General features: G+C 38.4%; 1 protein-coding gene across 2 annotated transcripts in view; it reads left to right on the plus strand.

Annotated features, from left to right (window-relative positions):
* The window catches only part of LOC126966636 (nose resistant to fluoxetine protein 6-like), a 77,246-nt gene that overhangs the window by 9,383 nt on the left and 42,442 nt on the right, over positions 1–25,421 (plus strand). Inside the window, exons 6-9 of one of the 2 annotated variants that reach the window (XM_050810813.1) lie at positions 521–690; positions 2,033–2,111; positions 10,184–10,287; positions 12,687–12,799. The exons of the other annotated variant lie outside the window; for it this stretch is intronic. Of the exons in view, the coding sequence (XP_050666770.1) occupies positions 521–690; positions 2,033–2,111; positions 10,184–10,287; position 12,687 (354 nt within the window). The 3' untranslated portion in view covers positions 12,688–12,799. Of the gene's footprint in view, positions 1–520; positions 691–2,032; positions 2,112–10,183; positions 10,288–12,686; positions 12,800–25,421 lie in introns of those variants that run through there. 2 annotated transcript variants of the gene reach the window in all.

Genomic DNA, 25,421 nt, shown 5'->3' on the forward strand with positions numbered 1-25,421 from the left:
TGGTTTTTTACCCTTCTTATACAACTGTTGCATAAAATACTATAATGTAGCGAGATATATTATGACCACCAATAAAGATGTTTGACCACATAGACCACATTTGTGTTTAGTTTGAATTAACCACAGAATATTAATTCTTAATGAATGCAATGAAGCGTTTTATAATACAAAAATATTATTTTTATACTATTTACAGTTTCAATGGGGCAATAGGGTCTTATGTGGATTAACATAATATGTTATCTATATATATATAAAAGAGATATCGTGATGAGGGAACCATAAGGCGTAGAGAGTTGAAATTTGGTAGAAATATTCCTATCGCCGACTAGAGATCAGCTAAGAACGGATTTAAAGAAATTCCATCCGCAAGAGTTTTTTTATAACAGAACAACGTCTGTCGGGTCCGCTAGTTAATTATACACATAATACACACAATCAAAGATATACATATCGCTGGGTCTACGTTATTATAAATTCGGTACTGCATTATTAAACATTTAACTAATTTTTTTTTCAGGCAGCTTATGAGAGTCCAATCTTCAAATTAGTTTACAATGGCTTTATGGTAGTGCAAGTATTTTTTCTCATATCTGCATTTTTACTTTCTCATAATTTACAAACGTCTTCGGAGAAGAAAGAGTTGAAGGGCTTCGATATTCTTGAACGGATCGTCACAAGATGGTGGAGGTAAGACTATGTCTGGAAATGTAAGGGAAATTGTAATAACTGGTATCAATTTAGTTTATGATAAGAAGTACTACTCATAACAGTTGGAAACTGTAGTTACTCTCAAAATTTTTGACCTTGGACAAATAATCCAGTTGGGCAGGTCCAATTTCGGGAGAAAGGTCACACGTCGAATCCAACTCGGATGGGCAGCGTTCGGGAAGTTCCGTCCAAAATACCACTGTGTCTGAAGACGAAGCCTTTTAACCAATGTTTGTTGCCAGCGATGACTTACGGAACGCAGAAGTGGTCGCTAACTTTGGGCCTTATGAGGAAGCTCATTGTCGTTCAGAGGGCAATGGAGAGGGCTATGCTTGGAGTTTCCCTGCGAGATCGAATCAGAAAGAGGAGATCCGTAGTAAAACCAAAGCTATCGAAATAGCGCAGACAGTTGTGGAACTGAAGTGGTAGTGGACAGTTGTGGAACTGAAGTGGTAGTGGGCAGGACATAGCTCGATGGATAGATGGCCGTTGGGGCAGTAAAGTCCTCGATCGGCGACCGACGATTTTCTCAAGATTGACTAGATTAGGGCAGCGCAGAACCGATCGTCATGGCGATATTTGCGGGAGGCCTTTGTCCAGAAGTGGACGTCTTCCAGCTGAAATGAAAAGAAGTTATGCGACCTGCCCACTACATACATATTGCTCGTAAAGATTGTCACAATCTTGAACAGCTGATGGCAGGCAAGGTAGATGGCAAACGTCCCAGAGGAAGCAGTCCCATGAGATGGTCGGATCAAATGCGATATTCTCTGAACATCAACTTCCACAATGTTCTTCATGAAGCAAAGGATCGCAGCACATAGAGGGAAATCGTACGGGAGAAACTGATGAAGCTGGGGAGTCACGACCATCAGTTATGAGGAAAACGACGTGTGGAGGAGGAGCACCGTAGATTCTGTTCTGTGCTTACTAATAACCTTACGATGACATTATTTATTTTGTTTTGTTATTTAAGGATAAGAGCGTTGCATTCAAAATTTATTTTTTTGTCTTTAACTAATGTATCATTGTGTTAATTTGAAAAAATCTTATACTTGTTTTAATTTATTTGATTCATTTCACATTTATAATGTTATGTATAAGAGATACCAAGGTTTACGAACCATTCGTCACTCGAACGGTTGGTTCAGTTGAAAGAGCGCTCAGATAGAACCCGAAAGCTCGCGAGTTCGAGTCTCGCATCGTTCAAAAATTTTGGTTACAAATTTAATTTAATAAATTTTACTACAATTTTAATAATTCCTGTATATTACCAGACATCGGAATTACAGATTCAATTTGAATTTTTCGTTACTTTCAGACTAACGCCACCTTACGCGGTATGGCTGGCATTATCAGCATCATGGAATAGATTTGTGGGTAGTGGACCTTTCTGGAAGGTAAGTTGTTTAAGTTCAAAGTCCAAAAATTATAAATAAGGGTCCTATTAACAGGCGGAAGTGTGGTCTTCAATAAAATTCAATATAGCTTCTTCAATATGTATATTACTTAATTGCATTAATTATTATAAGTGAACCAAACTACATGAGTTACAGACCGCTACTGTTTATAAAATAAAATATAATTGATGTGGACACGCATACATAAACAAAATGCTGCCTTAAGCATATTTGCATACGTGTGTCCCTACACTATTCCCCCCTTTTACAAAAAGACAAAGTAACTATGATTCGTGGTACAAATACAATAATGAAAATAAAAAACGAAAAGATAAAAATACATTTTCAGCTGTAACATTTACACACAATTATTACTAGGTGATATATTCACTGGTTAGTTTAAAAATATTATATTTTATTCAAAAAACATCACAAAATATAAATCTAATTCTACACATATCCTGCAGCACTCGGCGCAGGCTGGCCAATTTGTCCGTTAGACTGTGCACGAGCCTGGCTGGCCTTGTCTACTTCACGGCGGAGCCAAGCCCTGATACGGCGGTGGCAAAAACCGCGCAAACCCAACAAAACCATGGTGATCACGATCACTGCTAACACTATTACAACAATAACCATAGCATAGACATGGTCGTCTATCGATGCCCTGTGCTGCCGCGGGGCGTAAAAAGAATAGGGTAGCCCCAGGTCCAAGGGTGTCGTAAGAGGCGACTACGGGCTTTTTGAAAGTGGGAGAGTCACGCTGCCGTCTTATGACGTCAGCACAATCGGGCCAGACTCGTCCGCGTTACTTACCACACTCGCACAGAATACCGGCGTGAAGTAGCGGCCTAGTGCCGCTATGTTTCGCATAGGTTAGTGTCGAGGACCGGAGGCCATTCCCCCCCCCAACAAAATATGAGAGCAGTATTGAAAGAGAAACTATCCCAGGAGGGTACCGGATCTTGTAGAGCCGGCCTGGGGAGGGCACAGTGCCGCGTATGTCACAGGACAAGCAGCAACACCACGGCACCCCGCTCCACGCTTTACGTGGACTTTTGTAATATCCGGGGAATTCACTCCAACTTAAACGCCGTCCACCACCACCTTGAGACGGCACAGCCGGCCTTGTGTTTCCTTACGGAGACGCAGATATCTCAACCTAATCATGCTCAATTTTGTAACGTACCCCGGGTACAAAATTGAGCATAATTTCATGCCTCATGCCGGGGTATGTGTGTACGTTAGGGAGGATATCTGCTGTCGCCGTGTCGGCAATTTTGAGGGTAGGAACCTGTCTACTCTCTGGCTCCGCGTAGATTTAGAGGACCGCGTCCGCATCTATGCGTGTGTCTAGTGGTAACGCAGAAACGGATCACCTCATGGGCTGCGTTCAAGCGGCATTTGATGACGTGCTTGCTCAGATCCCCTCCGCTGAAATCGTAGTCTTGGGTGATTTCAACGGGCACTTGGCTCTTGTCCATCCGATCCCAAAAAAGGAGACAGTTCGGATCCGGCAAACTACAGGCCTGTTGCTATTACCTCCCTACTCTCCAAAATCATGGAGAGCATAAATCTTGGTATACCTTGAGGGTCAGCAGTTGATCAACGACGATGGTCGGTAGACTGGCGATCTTTTGGTATACCTAACACATAGATGGGCGGCGACTATTGAAAGCAAGGGGGAAGGCCTGGCAGTTGGTCTGGATATAGCGAAGGCCTTTGATCGTGTATGGCATAAGGCGCTCCTCGCAAAACTTCCATCATTTGGGCTTCCCGAGAGCTTATGCAAGTGGACCTCCAGCTTCCTCACTGGGCGCAGCATACAGGTCATTGTCGACGGTTATTGCTCGAATCCCAAGCCCGTGAACGCTGGAGTGCCCCAAGGCTGTGTGCTATCTCCCACGCTGTTTCTTCTGCATATCAATGATATGTTGGACACCGCCAACATGCATTGCTATGCAGACGACAGCACTGGTGATGCCGTATACACGGGCCATGCAGGTCTCTCTCGGGAAAACGTCGAGCAGTGCCGGGAGAAACTTGTGTCTTCTATCGAGCTCTCTCGAGAAGGTCGCAAAATGGGGTAAGTTGAACCTTGTCCAATTTAACCCCCAGAAGACTCAAGTTTGCGCGTTTACCACTAAAAAAACCTCAACTGCCGTATCACCGCTCTTCGAGAACACTTCCCTTAAAGCCTCGCCTAGTATCGGAATACTGGGTCTCGAAATCTCGAGCGATTCCCAATTCCGTGGCCATCTGGAGGGCCACGGAATTGGCTTCGAAGAAACTGGGCGTCATAAATAGAGCACGGCAATACTTAAAGCCGGCCCACATTCTAGTGCTCTACAAAGCGCAGGTCCGGCCTCACATGGAGTATTGCTGTCATCTCTGGTCTGGCGCACCCCAGTATCAGCTCGATCCATTTGACCGCGTGCAACGCAAAGCAGCTCGAATTGTCGGGGACCTAGCGCTCTGTGAACGGCTGGATCACTTGGCGTTGCGTAGAGACGTCGCTTCATTGTGTGTCTTCTACCGCATTTATCACGGGGAGTGTTCTGAAGAGCTGTTCAACCTGATTCCTGCCGCCGAATTTCACCTTCGCACGACACGCCACAAGTTATGATATCATCCCCACCATCTGGATGTGTGGCGGTCCTCCACAGTGCGGTTTTCAAGGAGCTTTCTTCCTCGCACCACGAAGCTGTGGAATGAGCTTCCTTGTGCGGTGTTTCCGGGACGATACGACATGGGTTCCTTCAAGAAAAGCGCGTACACATTCCTTAAAGGCCAGCAACGCTCCTGTTATTCCTCTGGTGTTGCAAGATAATGTTGCCGGCGCTGATCACTTAACACCAGGTGACCCGTACGCTCGTTTGTCCTCCTATTCCATAAAAAAAAATCTTCCTTGAATCAATTTGTACATTAGTAACTCCACCAGTTTTTTCTTTAGTTTAATAATTGCCCATATTAATATATTAAAAAAAATACTATAACTGTACTGCTTCTACCTTACGTTAAAATGTACTAAATGATAATAAAAATTGCCCTAATAAGTACTGTATAAAATGCTTATTCAGTGATCGTAATACCTATGTTGCAAAAATTATAACACGATGCAATACATTACAATTATTTACTTAACTTACATTAAATTACAATGCATGCGATATTAATGCATAAAAACAATATGATCATTTTTCTACTCTTGCACAACAACAAAATATGTAAAATTCGTACATTATAAAATTAATAATTTTTCTATGTTAAACATAAAGTGAAATAATTAACATTTAAAATTATTCTCAAAAACTTAAATCTAACACATTATAATTAATTGACATGCAATATATGATAATACTTAGAAATAAAACAACAGTGAATATAGGTGATTCTGTGTAAACGTTCTACAGCGCGAATCGCACGGGTCGTCGAATTACACGCCCACTCCTTGTTACGCTTATGGGTGGCGCAGGCTGAATCGACTTCGTTGAAGTTGTGTCATGTGTAATAATCGGATTGTCAACCTGCGGATCATCATTTATCATAAACGCTGGTTTTAACCTATCTATTGAAATGCGTGTGACTCGACCTGGAAGTTGAATTTTAAAGACTTTCGGATTACGTTCTAAAACTAGATATGGACCATCGTACGGTGGCTTAAGTGATCTATATACTACGTCATCTCTAATAAAAACGTAACTACAATTTTGTAAATCCGAATATACGAATACTTTTTTTGTATTAGTTTTATCTCTCGTCGGGCGATATTGAGAGATAGTCTCACGGATTTTACTTACTAAACAATAAGGATCACTTACGTCACGGTCTATTGTAGAACCATCGTAGAATTCACCAGGCAAACGTAAAGTTTTACCGATGGCCAATTCTGCGGCACTAACACCACTGTCAGTCCGAACCGCTGCTCTTAACCCTAACATAACCGTGGGCAACTCTTCAATCCACGACCTATTCTATCAAGTATTCGTGCCATTAGGGCTGCCTTCAATGATATATGCCATCTTTCCACCGCACCATTACTTTGCGGGTGGTAAGGCGTGGTACGGCTCTTATGAATACCTAAAAAGGACATTAGCTTTAAAAATAAATTTGATTCGAACTGACGTCCTTGATCACTAGTTATACGGATGAGACAACCATATCTAACTATCCAACCTTCATAAATATACTTAGCAACTATATCGGCAGTAATTTCTTTTACGGGAAATGCTTCGGGCCAGCGTGTACGTCTATCTATAATTGTGATTAAATATCTGTATCCCTGTGGAGATGTCAGCAAGGGACCAACTAAATCCACATGTATGTGCTCAAATCGAGAAACTTCGGGGAATTTTCCGATATCCGAAACAACATGACGAGAAATCTTCGATCTTTGACATTGAATACACGCTTTAGTCCATTTCCCTACATCTATATTCATACCAGGCCAAAAAAATTGTTTTGAGACCATCTTTCGGGTCGTACGTATACCTGGATGACTTAAACTATGAACACTATTAAAAGCAATTTTTCTAAAATGATTGGTTATATAAGGCCTAATAACATTGCTCGAAACTTCGCAGTAAACTCCTTTTTTACAAGTGGGTAAATACATTTTCTTAAACTTAACATTATCGTCGCTATTCCCACTTGCATCATATTAATCAAGTACTCGTCTTTCACTTGCGCGTCAGCAAGTTCGTCGAAGTCGAGTACAGTCGGGCACACAATTGTTTCTACACGTGATAAGGTATCGGCTACAATATTATCTTTACCGCTAATATGCTGTATGTCGACCGTGAATTCACTTATAAAAAGTAATTGTCGCGTCCGTCTAGGCGTTTCTTTACTATCGTTACCTATTTTAGAAAATGCATGACACAAGGTCTTATGATCTGTAAATACTGTTAAAGGACGGCCTTCAAACAATTTTCTAAAATACTTTATGGCCTGAAAAATCGCTAACATCTCCCTATCGTATGTAGAGTATTTTTGGTCGGTAGGAGAAAACTTTTTGGAAAAATATCCTAAGGGTTTCCACTTACCTTTAACTCGCTATTGCAGAACAGCACCCATGCACGTATTAGAAGCGTCCGTCATCAAGGCAAGGGGTACATCTAAGAGTGGATGTGACAATGTGACGGCATTTATAAGACCTATCTTACATTTCACAAAAGCATTATCACTGTCGGCATTCCAAATGATTTTCGATTTATCATTTTTCTTAGCGTTTACTAAATATTTATTGAGTTCGCATTGATGTGAAGCCAAATGAGGTAAATGAGGTTTATAAAAATTTATCATCCCCAAAAAACGTCTTAAGTCTGATACTGTTACGGGCTTAGGATAATTTAAAATGACCTCTACCTTATCTTTAGCGGTTTAATACCATCTGCACTTACTTCGTGGCCTAAGAATTCTATACGCGACTGTCCGAAGCTACATTTGCTTAAGTTTACAAATATGCCATAGGTATTAAAACGTTAGAATACTAACATTAATTGTGCTTGATGTAAGGTCTCATTTTCGCTGGCAATTATTACGTCATCTAAATAATTAAATAAAAAAATCTAAACCTTGTAAAACCGTGTTGTTCATGAAGCGTTGAAACGTTTGTGCTGCGTTTCTTTATCCAAAAGTCATTCGGGGAAATTCAAAAAGTCCAAACGGGGTAATAATTGCAATTTTTTCTATATCGCAAGGGGCAACAGAAATACAATGGTAGGCTCTATTAACGTCTAATTTTGAAAATATTTTCTTATTGGCCAATATGAAAGTAAAATCGTGTAATCGAGGAACTGGATATCTATCGGGCTTCGTAATCGCGTTAAGGTGTCGATAGTCGCCACATGGCCTAAGTTCGCCGTTCTTCTTTACAACGACGTGAAGGGGACTGGCCCAAGTGCTTTTAGACGGCCTACAGATACCTAATTCTTGCATTATTCTAAACTCTTCCTTCCCCTTTTATATCTATCCGGTGGCAACGGTCTAGCTCGAGCATGAACAGGTGGACCGCTCGTCTCGATATAATGTAAAACATTATGCGGTGTAATTTCTTTAAAGGACATCGGTTTAATAATGTTAGGATACATAGATACATACTAAATTGTAATATGGATAATTTTCACAAACAGAATTCAGCGAATGTTGTGTACACTTAATTATGGAGGCTAACACATACAAATTAGTAGTTTGATCTATTAATTTTTTTCTGTACAAATCGACTAAGAGCTTATAATGCGTTAAAAAATTCGCCTAAAATTGGCTGTTTAACATCTGCTAAAATAAATTCCCAACGGTACGGTCTTCTTAAATTAAGATTTAATACTAGAGATTTAACGCCATAAGTTGCAATTTCTGTACCGTTAGCAGCATATAAATCTGATTGCAGTAATTTAGTAAAAGGGTTTTTGGACACTGGTAAGACAGATACATTGGCACCGGTATCAACTAAAAATCTTAAATTAGAATTTAAATCTGTTACCATAAGACGGCTGCAGGGTGTAATGGTACAGACCTCCGCCCTTATCTGCACCTCCCGCGCTAGTTTTCCGGCTGGGTAGCTGCTGCACTGGGGCTGGGGCTTCTCTTCCACGTGCATGGTGGGATGCACTTATGAGCACGCTGTTGGTACCTGAAGTGGTGGCTGCTCAACCAGTCGGGTGCACCGGGATGACGTCGCTTTGACAACGACCTTGAAGAGTCCCAAAAACTGCGTGACGATGACCTGGGTCGCCGATGTCTCGATCGGGATCGTTCGATATTCGACAGACGCGCGTTTATTTTTGCCAACTCCGCAGTTAGTGTGGCTACCTCGACGTCCTCATGACTGGTCTTCTTCTGAATCACTTCCGATACTTGACTGGAATGTGTGGCTTCCGCAACATTATCCGCAATCATCGCCAGGTTATTTAAGCCCTTTGTTTCTGCCACCACCAGTACGGCCTTAATCGTAGGTGGCAGATGACCTTGCCACAAAACTCGCAGAGTGTCGTCCGGTATTTTATCTCTTGCCAAATTACGCATTCTATGGAGTAGCTGGGAGGGTTTCTGGTCACCCAATTCCACCTCTCCTATTAGTTTTTCTATTTGCCTATATTTTGAATCTTCGAATAATGTTAATAATTTATTTTTGAGTTTAATGAATTTTTCGGTGGCCGGCGGTTTTTCTAAAAAATCTGTTATCTGCACAATAACTTCTTTAGGTAGTTTTGATATGACGAGATCGAATTTATTCTCATCGCTTAATTTTTGTGGAGCCGAAATTGCTTCCACTCTGTAAAACCAAACTCTCGGCTGATCCATAGAAAAATCTGGGATCCTTGAGGACACTGTGATCGCGAAGACTTCCGCGGGTGGCATTGCTCCAAGGTTAGGTGTTGTCATATTCAATTTTTCTTCAATTCACTTTTATTAAATACTATGTTCACTTTTATTCTAAGATGTGTTCTTTTGTCGGGGTCACCAATGTAGAGTAGGGTCCTATTAACAGGCGGAAGTGTTGTCTTCAATAAAATTCAATATAGCTTCTTCAATATGTATATTACTTAATTGCATTAATTATTATAAGTGAACCGAACTACATGAGTTACAGACCGCTACTGTTTATAAAATAAAATATAATTGATGGGAACACAGTGTGGACACGCATACATAAACAAAATGCTGCCTTAAGCATATTTGCATACGTGTGTCCCTACAATGTCTTATATATCAAATCATAATCCTATCACAAAATGTGATAGGATACGACATAAATACGACTACTCGTAAGAGAAATAAGGGCTCATGTTCCGGTGACGCATTTGATGAAATAGATTACGAAATCATTCATAAATAACTTGCTAGCCTATTTCATATCATATGACCTTCTGATGACTAAAAACAAAAAGGAATAGTTAAAAAACTAAATAAAAGTATTCACCGAAAACCAAACATAGTAGTAGAAGATTTTCGTTATTTGAATTAATTTTCTTCTAATTCTTTATTTGTGCATTGTGGGAAACATCTGGTTTGAATCCTAATAAAAAAAAAATATGAATATAGTGTAATTTTAAAATGATTGTAAATTACAGGTGTATGTGACTCAAGAAACAATAGATTGCAGACGATCTTGGTGGAAACATGTCATCTACATAAATAATTACTTTATGGATGGGACATGCATGCTTCACTCATGGTAATTCACTCATTCTTGTTGTATTAACTAATGATCTAATATCATCATATCATCAGTTCAGCTGCAACTGCCACTCAACATGGAGGCCACTGCTGGACAATGGCCTCCCCCAAAGATCACCATGACTGCGCTGCCCTCATCTAACCTATTCTGGCGATCTTGACCGTCTGGTCTTGACCATGCATCGGTCCATCTTGTGGCATCGAGCTATGTGCCCTGCCCACTGCCACTTCGGTATCGCAACCATCTGGGCTATGTCGGTAACTTTGGTACTCCCACAGATCTCTCCATTTCTGATTCGATCTCGCAGGGAAACTCCGAGCACAGCCCTCTTCGTTGCCGTCTGAGCGACCATAAGCTTCCTCATGATTCTATTAGCTAGTGACCACGTCTGTTCCGTCTTCTATCGTTATCTAATAATATATTTAAACGAAATTCTTGTCGATATATATTTTTGTTATAATATTTTGCATTTAACAAATTTACTACACGGGAGTACCTCACCGTCCGTCTTAAAGAAAAAACCATACCCAACCTAAACCTTCTGAGAGTTCTATTCCTCTTAAATGAAAAAGGGAAAATATAAATGTCTAAAGGGTATGGCAATGTAAGATCGTGATCTCGAGCATCATAGACCCATGGATGTATAAATGGGTATAATGTTTGGTAATAACACAAATAATATCAGAAATAATGATTTCATTAAAAATATAGAAAAAGCACAAAAACTTATGTCCTGATATACTAATATATTAATATGTAGGTACATTCTCATACTCCTCAGCTTTTACACAGAATAGGAAAATAAAATAGGAAAAATATTCAAAGCATCAGTTAACATTTACAAATGGTACCCTAAACCCTTTAACTACCACATTCAACATAGTAAAAAGTGATAACTTCTTTAGTAGTAATAATTAACATGCCTCTATTGACAAAATTATTTTATTACTAATGTACAAAAATAACACAGAATAATTTTTATTAAAGAAATTTAAATTTATATATTTACAAGGCAATATTAAATAAAATGGATGGCATTAACCAAAATGTTCACAAACAGCATTCATGCTGTTTCAACATTAGACATTGTAAGAAGTTTTTAAATATTTTTCACAGTTTTTGACAGGTCGTTATTTAGCTATTGAACATTATAACAATGGATTAACATTATAAATTGGATGGTTACAGTTAACAGTTAAAGTTATGACGTCATCTAAAAAGTGTCAACCGGTTCTTTAACATGTTTGTTATTGCAAAAGTTATTTGGTGAAACCCAGCCTAAGCAATCAATTACTGACTTAAAAATACTAAATTACAATACATTTGCAGGCATGTGGCAGCTGATTTTCAATTACACATATTAGGTCTCATTGTTTGTATAATGTGCAAGGGCACTATGAAAAAAAATGTCCTCATACTTTTGTTTATCATTGGACTAATCGCTCCAGGACTGGTTGTTTTGTATTATCAAGACATAGATGCAACGGTCTTGATTAAATACGAGTGAGTATTTCCTTAGCAAATCATAATAAATACACATCTTGTATATAAGTACTTCAAAAAATATTTACCTAAGTGCCTTACCTAAGTTAATGTATACCTACATATATACAATGCCGCTTAGACATTTTTGACACACTTTTAAATAGGCGATTGTCTAGCAGTTTATTGTACGCCAAAGCCCAGATGAGTATGTACTTCGTAAACTTAACCGAAAGTTAAATTATTAGTTACGGAACGCATGGTCACCGACGGACACATGGATTAAAGGTTAATCGCGGGGGTAGAAGTGGGAAGTGGAGAGGCACACGGATCTGTTGGAGCTTACGCTCAAGTAACGAAAGATTCCGCAGTGCGGTGACGTATCCACACTTCATTTATTAATTACGTTATTGTGATAGTATGAGAACCCTTTATTTTTGTTGTCTCAAAAGTCATGCAAGGTGTTGCAAGAATAACATAAAGACTTAGAACTCAGTTTGGAACTCTGTGTATTCTTGGATACACCGTATTTGTTATTTACAAGTTGAGCTTCTCAAAATGGCAAAGATGCCGGTTTTATGGGCATCTTGCAGATTGCGATCTAAATGATGTTTATTATCTAAACATTGGCGACCTTCAAGTAAACTTGGTATAAAGTTAAGCCTGAGAATAATCCAAGAGTATGCAAAATGTTAACAAATAGACATTTTGCTTATCATTAAGGCTTATTCGGACGTATAACGTCTCCAGCGTTTATTTGCTAGGATGCGTGTCGGAGAACTAGCGAATTATCATTTTTGACAGTGTTTGGTTTATTCTGAGGTATAATATTAAACCAATATTATTTGTAGGGCCGTTAGTATTCAGATAATAATAGAAAAGTTGCTTTAACTCTTATATTATTGTCGTTTTAGATCCACGCGCAGATTGCTGTCTGACAGCCTTGGGTTCATACACACACCAGCTTACAATAACTTAACCGGCTTCATCATTGGCCTTTCTATGGGACTGTTTGTGTACCATCTGCAATGTAACAAATTTGATATTAGCAAATATAAGGTAAGTTATCAGGTAAAGAAAATTTAACAAAAAAACCGACAGTACAATACTATTGTTTTTGGGATTGGAAATAATATTATAACAGAACATAAAGTATTAAACATTAACAAAGGGGCTGGATTGGATAATATTCCACTTATTTTTCTTAGAAATACCTCAGAAACCATTTTCAAACCTTTATTTATAATAAATAACCGATGTTTGAAAGAAGGGAATTTTCCCTCAATGTGGAAACAGGCACGTACAGTGCCAGTACACAAGGGAAGATCAAAAAATGATATGGAAAAGTTGGTTCATAAAGCTATCTACCTAATGTTACATAAATATATCATACCACAACAAGATGGTTTTGTGTTACACTACTAGTGTTTTCCTCAAATTTATTCGGGAATTTTGATCAAAACACACAAACCGATGGTATACTAACTTTCAGAAGGCCTTTAACAGAGTATATCATAAATTGTTACTTGAAAAGTTGGCGTAAAACGGCATCTGGGGCAATCTGTGGCGATTGTTTAAATCTTATACCACGATGCGCAGTCAAAAGGTAGTGATCAATGGTTTTGAATCTGAGACAGTTGATATTAGCTCTGGAGTTCCACAGGGATCAATTCTTGTCTCTCTCCTCTTCACCTTATTTTTAAATAATATTGACTCGTGCTTTGAGCATAAAAAATTCCTGCTGGACGTTGACGACCTTAAAATATATCACTCCATAAATTGTATCGATGATGCTTAATCTCTTCAGAATGATTTGAACCGATTCTCTGTTTATTGTGCTAAAAAAAACTGAGCCTAAACCATCATATCATCATTTTCACGGAAAATAAAACATATAAATTTCACTTATTTAGTTTGTGGGACTAGTCTAGCCAGAGTATGTTCTGTTCAGGATTTAGGAATTACACTCGACAGTAAACTTTAATATTGTATTTACAAGCCTACCAAAATGATTTCATGATTCATTACTGATTACCATTATGTGTAAGTTCTATTCGAATGAGATTCTGTCTTTTAAGAAATGATAGAACTATCCAACACTATATGGATTTTTATTTGTATTTTAATTTAAAGTTTATTTTATTTCAGAAATATAAGGTTTTTTATTACTTACTGCAGAATGGTATTGGCTTGATTCTAATTATCATGGCGAGTGATACCCAGTATAGTGAGGAGCCACTGCCTGTACATAGTCGTGCACTGATTGCTTCAATCTTAAGACCTGTACCTGCTGTTTGGATAGCTGCTGTTATTTTTAGTGCTATCTTTAAATATGAAGGTAAACTTGGCTTTCAATCATCAAAGGAGGTTATAGTTTTTACATACTCCTGCAACACAAGAGAAATCATAGGACCATTGCAGGCTTTTATTGAAGAAACCTATGTCGTGTCGTTCTGGAAAAACCGCGCAAGGATGCTCATTCCACATTTTGTTACATGTGCAGAGTTCCTACTATCCCGCACTGTGAAGGAACGCCAAACATACAAATGACGAGGAGGGCGAAGGGGGAATTCGGTGGCAGGAATCAGGTCAAAAATTTCTTTGAAACAGTCCCCTTTATAAACCAATACTAAACTCCAAATTAAGCAATGTTTGAAGACAATTCCAAATGACCGAGGTGTTCACACAAAGGATGGCCGAAATTGGAACGATTCTCCGTTGCATGCGGTCAAATGGTTTAAAAACAAGCTGATTCTGGGGTGCGCTAGTCCAGAGATTAGAGCCATACTCCATATTTGGCCGGACCTGCGCTTTGAAGAGCCTTTTATTTTTCCAAAGCGAAAATATTAGTCTTTTTTACATTATAATGTTTGTCTTAATTACAACACGCATTACATAATATACGTTTACTGTAATGCTATTAAATGTATGATTGTATTACGCTCACAGAGGGATTCATTTCATTCGAATGCGAGCTTCCAACATCGAAACTAACGCCTGGATCCTTCCTGAACGGAGAAATAAGAAAGTGCGAGTAATCAAGAATATTCTATATGAAATATGCGATACGGGATACCGAAGACAGAAATCGAAATTGTGCGACCAACCTAAATTAAGTTATTGAATTTATGGCTTTCATTAAATTAGCAAATATAAAAAGAAATAGATTGTAACTTCTTATTACAATTTTAAATAAACTTTTTACGGCCTTATTTTATATATTAAACTTGGAATAAAGCTATAACTAAGAATTAACCAAAAATGTGCAAAATGTTGAATTTATCGCTGAAAACACTTCCAATACAATTATAATTCTGAAGTATTCCGAATGTCAAGCAGCCTTGCAAGTTAACGCGTGAAACGTTATATCTCCGAATAAAACACATTTAGCATATTCTTGGCTTATTCTCAGGTATAACTTTATACCAAGTTTATTTCTAATGCCATAAGGGTATATTAATTACACTATAGGGTATAATTGTTATATATTATACAGGATGCAAGGTTAAAGTTACGTTCCAAGGCTCCTACTCAACAGCTGAAGGAGTTCGTCGGGTATTTAGTGTATAGTTTTAATATTAGTAGAAAGTAGGAAATAGAAATATTGATCGTCTTAACATCAATTGTTTGTGTCATAGTTTACAGTCCGCTAAATGTAATTTAGAAAGCATTGAAAATATGTGCAGACGCGGTCAGTTACTTATTTTTTACGATGTGGCCAAATTATGGCCATTTTAGTAGTTTAAGTAATAAATAGCTTCCTTTACAAAGAATAGAGTTGGAGAGGATAGTAAAAAAAGGTTTACTGCGTACTAGTAGCAGGATGTGAAGATCCCATAGTCATTGTTTAAGCATTTGTTATTGTAAAATTTCTATTAAATGTGTTTTGTAAAGTTGTGTTCTTAGAAAATAAATTGCACAAGTGTTTGAGGCGTGGGAAATGGTTGGGGAACGGTGGACGGTGGCAGGGATAGAAATGAGTACTAATGAGAGCACTTCAGAGACACACGAGCTTCTTCGACAAGCTTCTACCATCCGTTTAAGAGTAAACTTCTCCACGAGACAGGAAGAAAGACAGATATTTATATAACGAGTTCTGTATAGTATAATATCGTCCGTCTCTCAATAAGGTTAATAGTGTCGATAGTATAGATATCGTTGCTGCCGCCACATAGTTCCACTGTTTGTTTTCAAGGATAAATTTATATTTTTAAAAATCGTTAAATTTCTATTTACAGATACATATCGTGGATTTCTTGAAGCTCCAGTGTGGAAAGTGTTATATCGGATATCCTATTGTGCCTTCATAGTTCATGAAGCTATCATCCGTATGTTTGCAGGAAGCAGTTTGCTGGTTCAATCGAATCACCTATACGTGGTTAGTATAGATTGTTGGCTATACAGGGTGTCCCGTAATCAGTGGACCAACGGGATACCCGTGATAGGGGTGGTCATCATCTATCGAAAACACCAAATTTTACTGTTCTAGGGCCAGTAGTTCAAAAGATATGATTTTTTAAGCATTATTTTGAAAATTCTACCCTTATCAACACAAAAGTTGAAAAAAAATATTTTTTATTTTTATTTTGCCCTGTTTCTTAACTTAAGGTGGCTGAGGAAACATGTGTCTTCACAATTAAATCCATTTTTGTGAATAAATATTGCCAAATTAAAAATTAAAAACCAAAACATGCGCAAATATCAAATAACTAAATTTGCAACGTGATGTTTGAAGCAAGCTAGTGCAAAAAAAATGTATGACAGCCTTGCGGACCATTATTTAAAAAACATCTGCAGTTCATACTGATTCCAAAAAGGTATAATTAATCATTATTGTGAAACAATAAAAGACAATAATTATTTTAAATCAACATTAGATAGCAATTTCTTGGCGGAATTTACAATAAAACAAAAGTAAATAGTTAGAATTTTTTTATTTATTTCTTATAATAAATGTTCGAAATGTCTTCCTCTTACTCTAAGGCATAGCCGGCATCTTCTTATAAAATTTCTTTTTAAACTTTTTAACGCCCTTTCATTATTTTTGACTTTTTCACTCACCACATTCAGTTTTTGTCTTAGCTGTCTTTCGTTATCGTTAACGGTTTCATATACGGATTCTTTAAAATATCCCCATAAAAAATAATCCAATGGATTAAGATCAGGTGATCGAGCTGGCCATGGGATTGTACCTCCTCGTCCAATCCACCTACTTGGGTAAGACTCGTTTAAATATTCCCTCACTTGTCTGCAATAATGAGCGGGTGCGCCATCATGCTGTAACCACATCCTCTCACATACCTCCTGTGGTACATTTGCTAATAAATTACTTAAGTCATTTCTTAAAAATTGCAAGTACCGAGCACCATTAAGCCTCGGTGGGAGCTCAAATGGACCAATAAGTTTACCATCTAAGATTCCAGCCCACAAATTGACTCCAAACTGGTGCTGGAATCTATCTTCTCGTACAATACGTGGATTCACAACAGCCCATTCATGTAAATTATGAATGTTAAACACTCCAACTCTTTTAAAACACGATTCATCGCTCCATAATATTGAATTGAAAAATAGTGGATCTTGTCGGCATCGGCGAAGCATCTCTGCACAAAAATCTATCCTCCGTTGATAATCAGCAGGTAATAGTGCCTGCACTCGTTGAATATGATAAGGGTATAAACTGTTTCTTTTTAAAATGCGATGTACTGTTGTTTTTGCTATACCAGTACGTCTTGAAATACGACGAACACTCGTAGAAGGTTCTTCTGTCACTTCGGCCAGTATTTGAAGTTCATCGACTCTTCTAGGTCTTCCCACGTTGTTTGCAGCTCCGGGAATTCTGCCTTCTAAATACGCGTTATTTACACGGAGAAAAATTCGATGATCCGGATAGCGGTCGCGATTAGGATAGCGCTCACGATACGTACGGGCTGCTTGCCGAGCGTTTGCATTACACAGACCGTAAATAAAATACATCTCAGCATATTCACGAGGAGTATAGGTATTAGGCATTTTATAAAATCCGGGCAAACAGTATCCAAATCACAAAGACAAACAAGGTCCAATTCAAGCGTCAGTCACCAAAAAAAAGAGTCGTAATGGTAGCGAAGTAAAAAACACGTGTGCAGCTACGAGCTATGAGCAAGTCTCTGATGAAACTAAGAATAATTTGAAAAATTAGGGTGTGGGGATCATAGGCGTCGGCCAATAGGACCCCGTAAACGAAAAAGGTACCTGAGCGAGAAAGAGATAGCATATTGTGTTATCTCTCTCTCGATAACAAAATAATTCTCAGAATAGATAGCGCTTAAATGTTTCTCGCAATTGGAGTCTAAAATTGGTTATTAAGTTATTTTTTTTGTAAAATGTAATATTGTTATACCTTTTTGGAATCAGTATGAACTGCAGATGTTTTTTAAATAATGGTCCGCAAGGCTGTCATACATTTTTTTTGCACTAGCTTGCTTCAAACATCACGTTGCAAATTTAGTTATTTGATATTTGCGCATGTTTTGGTTTTTAATTTTTAATTTGGCAATATTTATTCACAAAAATGGATTTAATTGTGAAGACACATGTTTCCTCAGCCACCTTAAGTTAAGAAACAGGGCAAAATAAAAATAAAAAATATTTTTTTTCAACTTTTGTGTTGATAAGGGTAGAATTTTCAAAATAATGCTTAAAAAATCATATCTTTTGAACTACTGGCCCTAGAACAGTAAAATTTGGTGTTTTCGAGAGATGATGACCACCCCTATCACGGGTATCCCGTTGGTCCACTGATTACGGGACACCCTGTATATGGAAACAGCTTTGATAACTGTGACTATCAAGTCATATTCACGTGTTCATCTCCTCATTAAATGTAATAATCAATTATTTTTTCAGGCACAGGTTACATTGGCCAATATTTTTATCTCTTATATCATGGGAAGCATCCTATGGCTACTGGTTGAAGCGCCGTTTTCGGGACTTGTAGACACAATGAGATCCAGAAATAGGGCCATGAAGCTGATATCAAAAGAAGAGTGAGATGATCTGAAGACTACAAGCCCAAACTATATATATCTGAAGTTGTATAAAAGTAGATTAAAAAGTAATAACAGGTTTCCAAATTTTATTTGTGCCTTTTTGTACTTTACGTGACTCCAAGCTGTTGGTATAGAATGACCGCTTCTGGCGATTTTCGTCCCACGGGTATTCCTCTAAGCTAACCTAAATGCTTATTCAACACTTCACCAGCTCCACCATAATAATTGTGTACGCGCCACTTATGGTGGGCATACTGAGCTCCAGATAAATTCCAGGCTCTTAACCGGGCGGGTATCACGAGTTGAGGATGTCCGTATTTTGCAAATTTCCGAGTTGTTGTTCCTATTTCAGTATCGGCCGTTTCGTCATTCCTAGCAAATCCCTGAAAATAAATCTTCAGCAAAAAAGAATGGAGGCACTTACATGATGTAAGGTAATAGGTTCTGCACAGCTTTCTTCACGTTTCGGGGTCCAGAGTACAACTCCAGGTGATCACCAGGTAGGTAATCGTGCTTAGAACGCGTGCCCCTGAGTTGACGCCGGTGCTAACGCGTTTACACGCCAGCACTCTTATTCCAAAGGCGTAGTCCCTGACTCATGGAAGTCAGCCCTTGTCCGATCCAAAAAAAAGAAGACAGTTCGGATCCGCCAAACTACAGGCCTATTGCTATTACCTCCCTGCTCTCCAAAGTCATGGAGAGCATAATTAGCCGTCAGCTCTTGGTATACCTAGAGGGTCACCAGTTGATCAACGACCGACAATACGGCTTTCGACATGGTCGGTCGGCAGGTGATCTTCTGGTATAGGTATCTAACACATAGATGGGCGGCGGCTATTGAAAGCAAGGGTCTGGCAGTTAGCCTGGATATAGCGAAGGCCTTTGATCGTGTATGGCACAAGGCGCTCCTCTCAAAACTCCCATCATTTGGGCTTCCCGAGAGCTTGTGCAAGTGGACCTCCAGCTTCCTCACTGGGCGTAGCATACAGATCGTTGTCGACGGACATTGCTCGAACCCGAAGTCCGTGAAGGCTAGAGTGCCCCAAGGCTGTGTGCTATGTCCTACGGTGTTTCTTCTGCATATCAATGATATTTTGGACACCTCCAACATTCATTACTATGCAGACGACAGCACTGGTGATGCCGTATACACGGGCCATGCAGGTTTCTCTCGGGAAATCGTCGATCAGTGCCGGGAGAAACTTGTGTCTTCTATCGAGTCCTCTCTTGAGAAGGTCGCGGAATGGGGTAAATTGAACTTTGTCCAATTTAACCCCCGGAAGACTCAAGTTTGCGCTTTTACCACTAAAAAACCCCATTTGTCATATCACCGCTCTTCGACAACACTTCCCTTAAAGCCTCGCCTAGTATCGGAATACTGTATCTCGAAATCTAGAGGGCAAAGCCAAATTGGCTTCAAAGAAACTGGGCGTCATTAATAGAGCACGGCAATACTTCAAGCCGGCCCACATTCTAGCGCTGTACAAAGCGCAGGTCCGGCCACACATGGAGTATTGCTGTCATCTCTGGTCTGGCGTACCCCAGTATCAGCTCGATCCATTTGACCGCGTGCAACGCAGAGCAGCTCGAATTGTCGGGGACCCAGTGCTCTGTGAATTGTACAAAATACGTCGTCTTTTTGGACTGAAGCACTGTTATTCGAATAAAACTAGCACGAAACCCACATTAATACACCAAAATTACTTACATTTTATCACAGCCCACGCATTTGCGTCTCAAGCGATCTTCGTAGGTTTTAAAAAAAGTGTCTGTGAAATTTGCACACAAACGTCAATGTTAAGTGACGTATCTACTCGTGTTCGCCAACTTCAAATCAACGTTCCTTTGAACGTCGATGGAGGGCCTCCACTAAGGCTTAGGGAGTCCTTCAAAACTGTGTAAGGAAAACAAAATGGCCGAAACAAATTGCATATTAGCAAAATTGCTTGAAATGTTGCTTATTTTTCTATGAAAATATGGGGCGAGACCAGCAGGACGTTCAGCTGATGATAATTAATACGCCCTGCAGTGCCATTCAGGATTCTTGTAAAACCCAAAAATTCTGAGTGACACTACAACTACGCTCGTCACCCTGAGACATAAGATATTAAGTCTCATTTGCCCAGTCATTTGAGTAGCTACGGAGCCCTTCAAAGTCAACGTCAAATAAACTTTATTCAATTAGGCTTAAATTAAGCACTTTTGAATCTACACTATAAATATTTCGTTTATATTACTGAATCTACCATAATGTTCAAAAAAAGTAGAGCTCGAGAGAAGAACATACAAGAAACTCAACGGCCGAAACTAAATGGCTGTAATAAACAAAGCAAATTAGTTTGTAAGGTACTCTATCAATATATGAATTGTGATACATAAAAGCGTTTTAAATACCAAATATTTAATAAAAAGTAATTAAGAATAAAGTGTATAAATATAAATAATCGGATATTAAATGCAACAACCTTTAGAGCTGGTATTAATTATTTGAGTAAGGATGCGTCGTGATGATCATGGTCCTGATTTTACTGTCATAATTAAAAAAAGACTCGGATGTCACCCTTCCGTAAAAGCTCGTTCATAAAATACAATAATAAGTTCGTAAAATACCATAGCGTCTGTAGACGAAGGTTTTAAACCAGTGTGTGTTGCCAGTGATGACTTACGGTATGCACGTTGTCGCTAACTATGAGCCTGATGAGGAAGCTCATGCTCGCTCAAGGGGGCAATGGAGAGGACTATGGTCGGAGATTCCCTACGAGATCGAATCAGAAATGACAAAGCCCAGATAGCAGTTGTGAAACTGAAGTGGCAGTGGGCAGGGCACATAGCTTGACGGACAGATGGCCGTTGGTGCCAAAGTCCTCGAATGGCCGCGTACTGGAAGACGTAGTGTTGGTTGGTGGTAACAAGATGGACCGACGATCTGGTCAAGATCGCCGGAATAGGTTGGATGAGGGCAGCGCAGAACCGATCATCATGGCGATCTTTGATCAAAGGCATCCTGCCTTTTTCCGGTGGTTTTCTTTGCGGTGGTAGTCTTCCGGTTGAAATGATTGAATGAGCGCTATCATTTATAAAGTATTAGTTTCTCTGAAATATACAACTTGAAGCAGCACAGGGTGGATATCGATATTAACGTATTGACGCAGAAAAGGGATAGATTCTTATGTATCAATGATATATTATACCTCCATACTAGGAATGAAACTACCATACATCAGTAATTGGCGACAGTGATGAGTAAATGAGGGACTGAACCAAATAATATTTTTACTTCCGGCACGCGTTTCTAGCGTGCTGTACTTGGGTTATGTTATTGATAGAAGATGACGCTTAGTAAACTTCTTCGGCCTTACAAATAAACTTTGTATAAAGTTATACCATAGAATCAACTAAGAATATGCAAAAAGTTGACTATATCCCTGACAACACTGTCAATAAAATGAAAATTCTGAAGTTCTCCGAATGTCAAACAGCCTTGCAAATAAACGCGGGAAACGTTTTAATACGTCCGAATAAACCAATCGCAAAATGTCTATTTGTAAACATTTTGCATATTCTTAGTTTAAGCTCAGGAAAAACTTTATGACAATTGTATTTGTAAGGCCCGTTATATTTTATTCACTCGATTAGATACCGATCTCGTGCTAGTGGAAAGTCTACTAAGTGGGACTATAGTTTTTTTTTTGCTAACATAAAAGTTTAATTTTACTTTTTTATTATTTTATTGTTGCATTATTTTCCTTAGTTTTACATTTTTAATTTCGTTATGTCTTTAATTGAAATGTCCGATTTTAATCATTTAGGGTTATGAAAATTAGATGCTGGCCGATTCTCAGACCTACCCGACATACACACAAATTGCTGTCAAAATGAAAATTCAAGATATCAGTTGCACAAAATTATCAACTTTTTCATCACGGGTGTCGGTTTCATGGTTTTTGAGGGTGAAACTGATAGTGCTGTCAAAATGTAAATCCAAGTTGGAGCTAAATGAAATTCGAAATTATCATATTTTTATTTTTATTTATCATGGGTGTTGATTTCATGAATCTCGAGGGTCTTGAAACCGATAATGCTAGACTTTTGAAATAAATTGTGTGTTCACCGACACTCCCGAAAATCTCGAAAATGACACCCAAATTGATTATATTGAAATTGTCACATCCTCCATCTTGGATCTTGGAGTGGGTGTCAAATTTGTAATTGACACTCCCGAAAATTTCGAAAATGATGCCCACATTGATTTTATTGAAATTGTCACATCCGCCATCTTGGATCTTGGAGTGGGTGTCATATTTGTAATTGGCACTCCCAAAAATCTCGAAAATGCTACCAATTTTGATTTTATTGTAAAAGTCACATCCGCCATCTTGGATCTCAAAATATATGTTAATTGTCCTCAATTGACATTCACGAATACGATAATTGCCCCGTCTAGACATGTCCGTATGATGACTGCAGAGAAGACTGTGTAGTGTAGAAGTGAAACTTCAAAGGACAAAGATTTTAAAAACACATATTTCAAAGCTTCCCGACAATATTTCAACGAAAATGAAAGTAAAATATTTTCAAGATAAACGTTAAATAAAATGTTGTTTAAAAATATTACATAACAGTCATCATGTAGACTATAAAATAAAACGCCAGCAAAAATCTTTCTGTCAGGTTGACGACGACATTGCTGAAGTAGTAAATTGGTTTAATGTTAATAACTTACTTTTAAACGAAAGGAAAACAAAATGTGTAAGATTTACACTTCCAAATATAAAGCACCAACCAACACCTATAAAAATTAATAATGAAAAACTCGATGTAGTAGAAACGACAACATTCCATTTACATTAGACTTTAAGCTACAATGGGGTGCTCACATAAAAAACTTATGTAATCGACTTAGCTCTGCAGTATTTGCGATAAAAAAAATTAGGCAGCTGACAGATGTTGAAACGGCTAGACTTGTATATTTCAGCTACTTTCATAGTGTCATGTCTTACGGAATTATATTGTGGGGTACGGCTGCAGATATTGAAAACATATTTGTGCTGCAGAAAAGAGCAATTCGAGCAGTCTATAAAATGCGTTCAAGGGATTCATTGAGAGAAAAGTTTAGTGAAATAAATATTATGACAGTACACTGCCAGTACATATACGAGAACCTCCTATACGCCCATAAAAATATTAGCCAATTTAAATAGAATAGTGTCAATACTCGAAACAAACATAAACTCGCAATTCCACCTACTAGGGTCCGTAAAATTGCTAGATCTTTTAATGTGGATTGTGTTGTATTTTATAATAAACTCCCAAATGAAATTAAAATGTTACCTACTAAAAAATTTAAATGTATCGTAAAAAATAAATTAACATCTAAGGCCTATTATAGCGTGAAAGATTATTTTAATGATAAAGATAGTTGGAATTAATGTTCTAAATTTTGTTAATGAATATTGTTATACTCATTTGAATGCTTTTGTAACTTTTGTACTTCATCCTGACTTGCACTAAATAACTTATAAAGTTTTACAGTAAATAAAGATTTTTTTGACTTTGACTTTGACTTATAATATTACAATAGACACTGTATAGTCATCATAGATACACTATACATAAAAACCTTCGCTTTTAACTTTTTTACGCTCCGCATGGCCTCATATGGAACTTCGTTCTAAAAAAACAGTCGAATTGAGAAGCTCCTCATTTTTAAAGTCAATTAGGAAAAATAACCAGACAACCCTATTGCCTCAATGGACTGTACGCACATGTGGGTAAGTATTTTATCAACAAGGCATAGTTTCCATACTGGCACATATTATGGCTACTGTGCTTTAACTAAGTTCAGACTGACTGCTAATCTCCTTTCAACTCTTCTTGCAACACAACGGTGCGTCGGTTTTATATCGTGCATATAGTGTTAAAAAAACTAACACAAAACGAAGAAAATATAGAGTCTGCGAATAAATATTTTATATTACATTATAATTTTTGTTACGGAAAAAGGAGGACAAACGAGTGTTAAATGAACGGGTCACCTGGTGTTAAGTGATTACCGCCGCCCACATTCTCTTACAACACCTCAGGAGCGTTGCCGACCTTTAGGAAAGGTACCCATGTCGTATCGTCCCGGAAACACCTTACAAGGAAACTCATTCCACAGCTTTGCAGTACGTGGAAGGCTCCTTGCAAGGCGCACCGTGGAGGATCGCCACACATCCAGATGGTGGGGATGATGATATCCTAATTTGTGGCGTGTCGTGCGAAAGTGGAATTTGGCGGCAGGAATCAGGTGAAACTTCTGCTTCAAGTGCTCTTCGGAACACTCCCCGTTATAAATGCGGTAGAGGACGCACAATGAAGCGATGTCTATAGGCAACGCCAAGCGATACAGCCGTTCACAGAGCACTGGGTCCCCGACAATGCGAGCTGCTCTGCATTGCACGCTGTCAAACAGATCGAGCTGATACTGGGGTGCGCCGTACCAGAGATGACAGCTATACTCCATATGTGGCCGGACCTGCGAGTAGAGTGCTAGTTATTCTCTCAGAGCGCCATTTGTTACCAAAGCAGTAGCAGTATTAGAAATGATATCAAAAAGAAATCGAAAGGAATCAATTT

The sequence above is a fragment of the Leptidea sinapis genome, chromosome 1 (assembly GCF_905404315.1).
Source record: "Leptidea sinapis chromosome 1, ilLepSina1.1, whole genome shotgun sequence".
Taxonomy (NCBI): Eukaryota; Metazoa; Arthropoda; class Insecta; order Lepidoptera; family Pieridae; genus Leptidea; species Leptidea sinapis.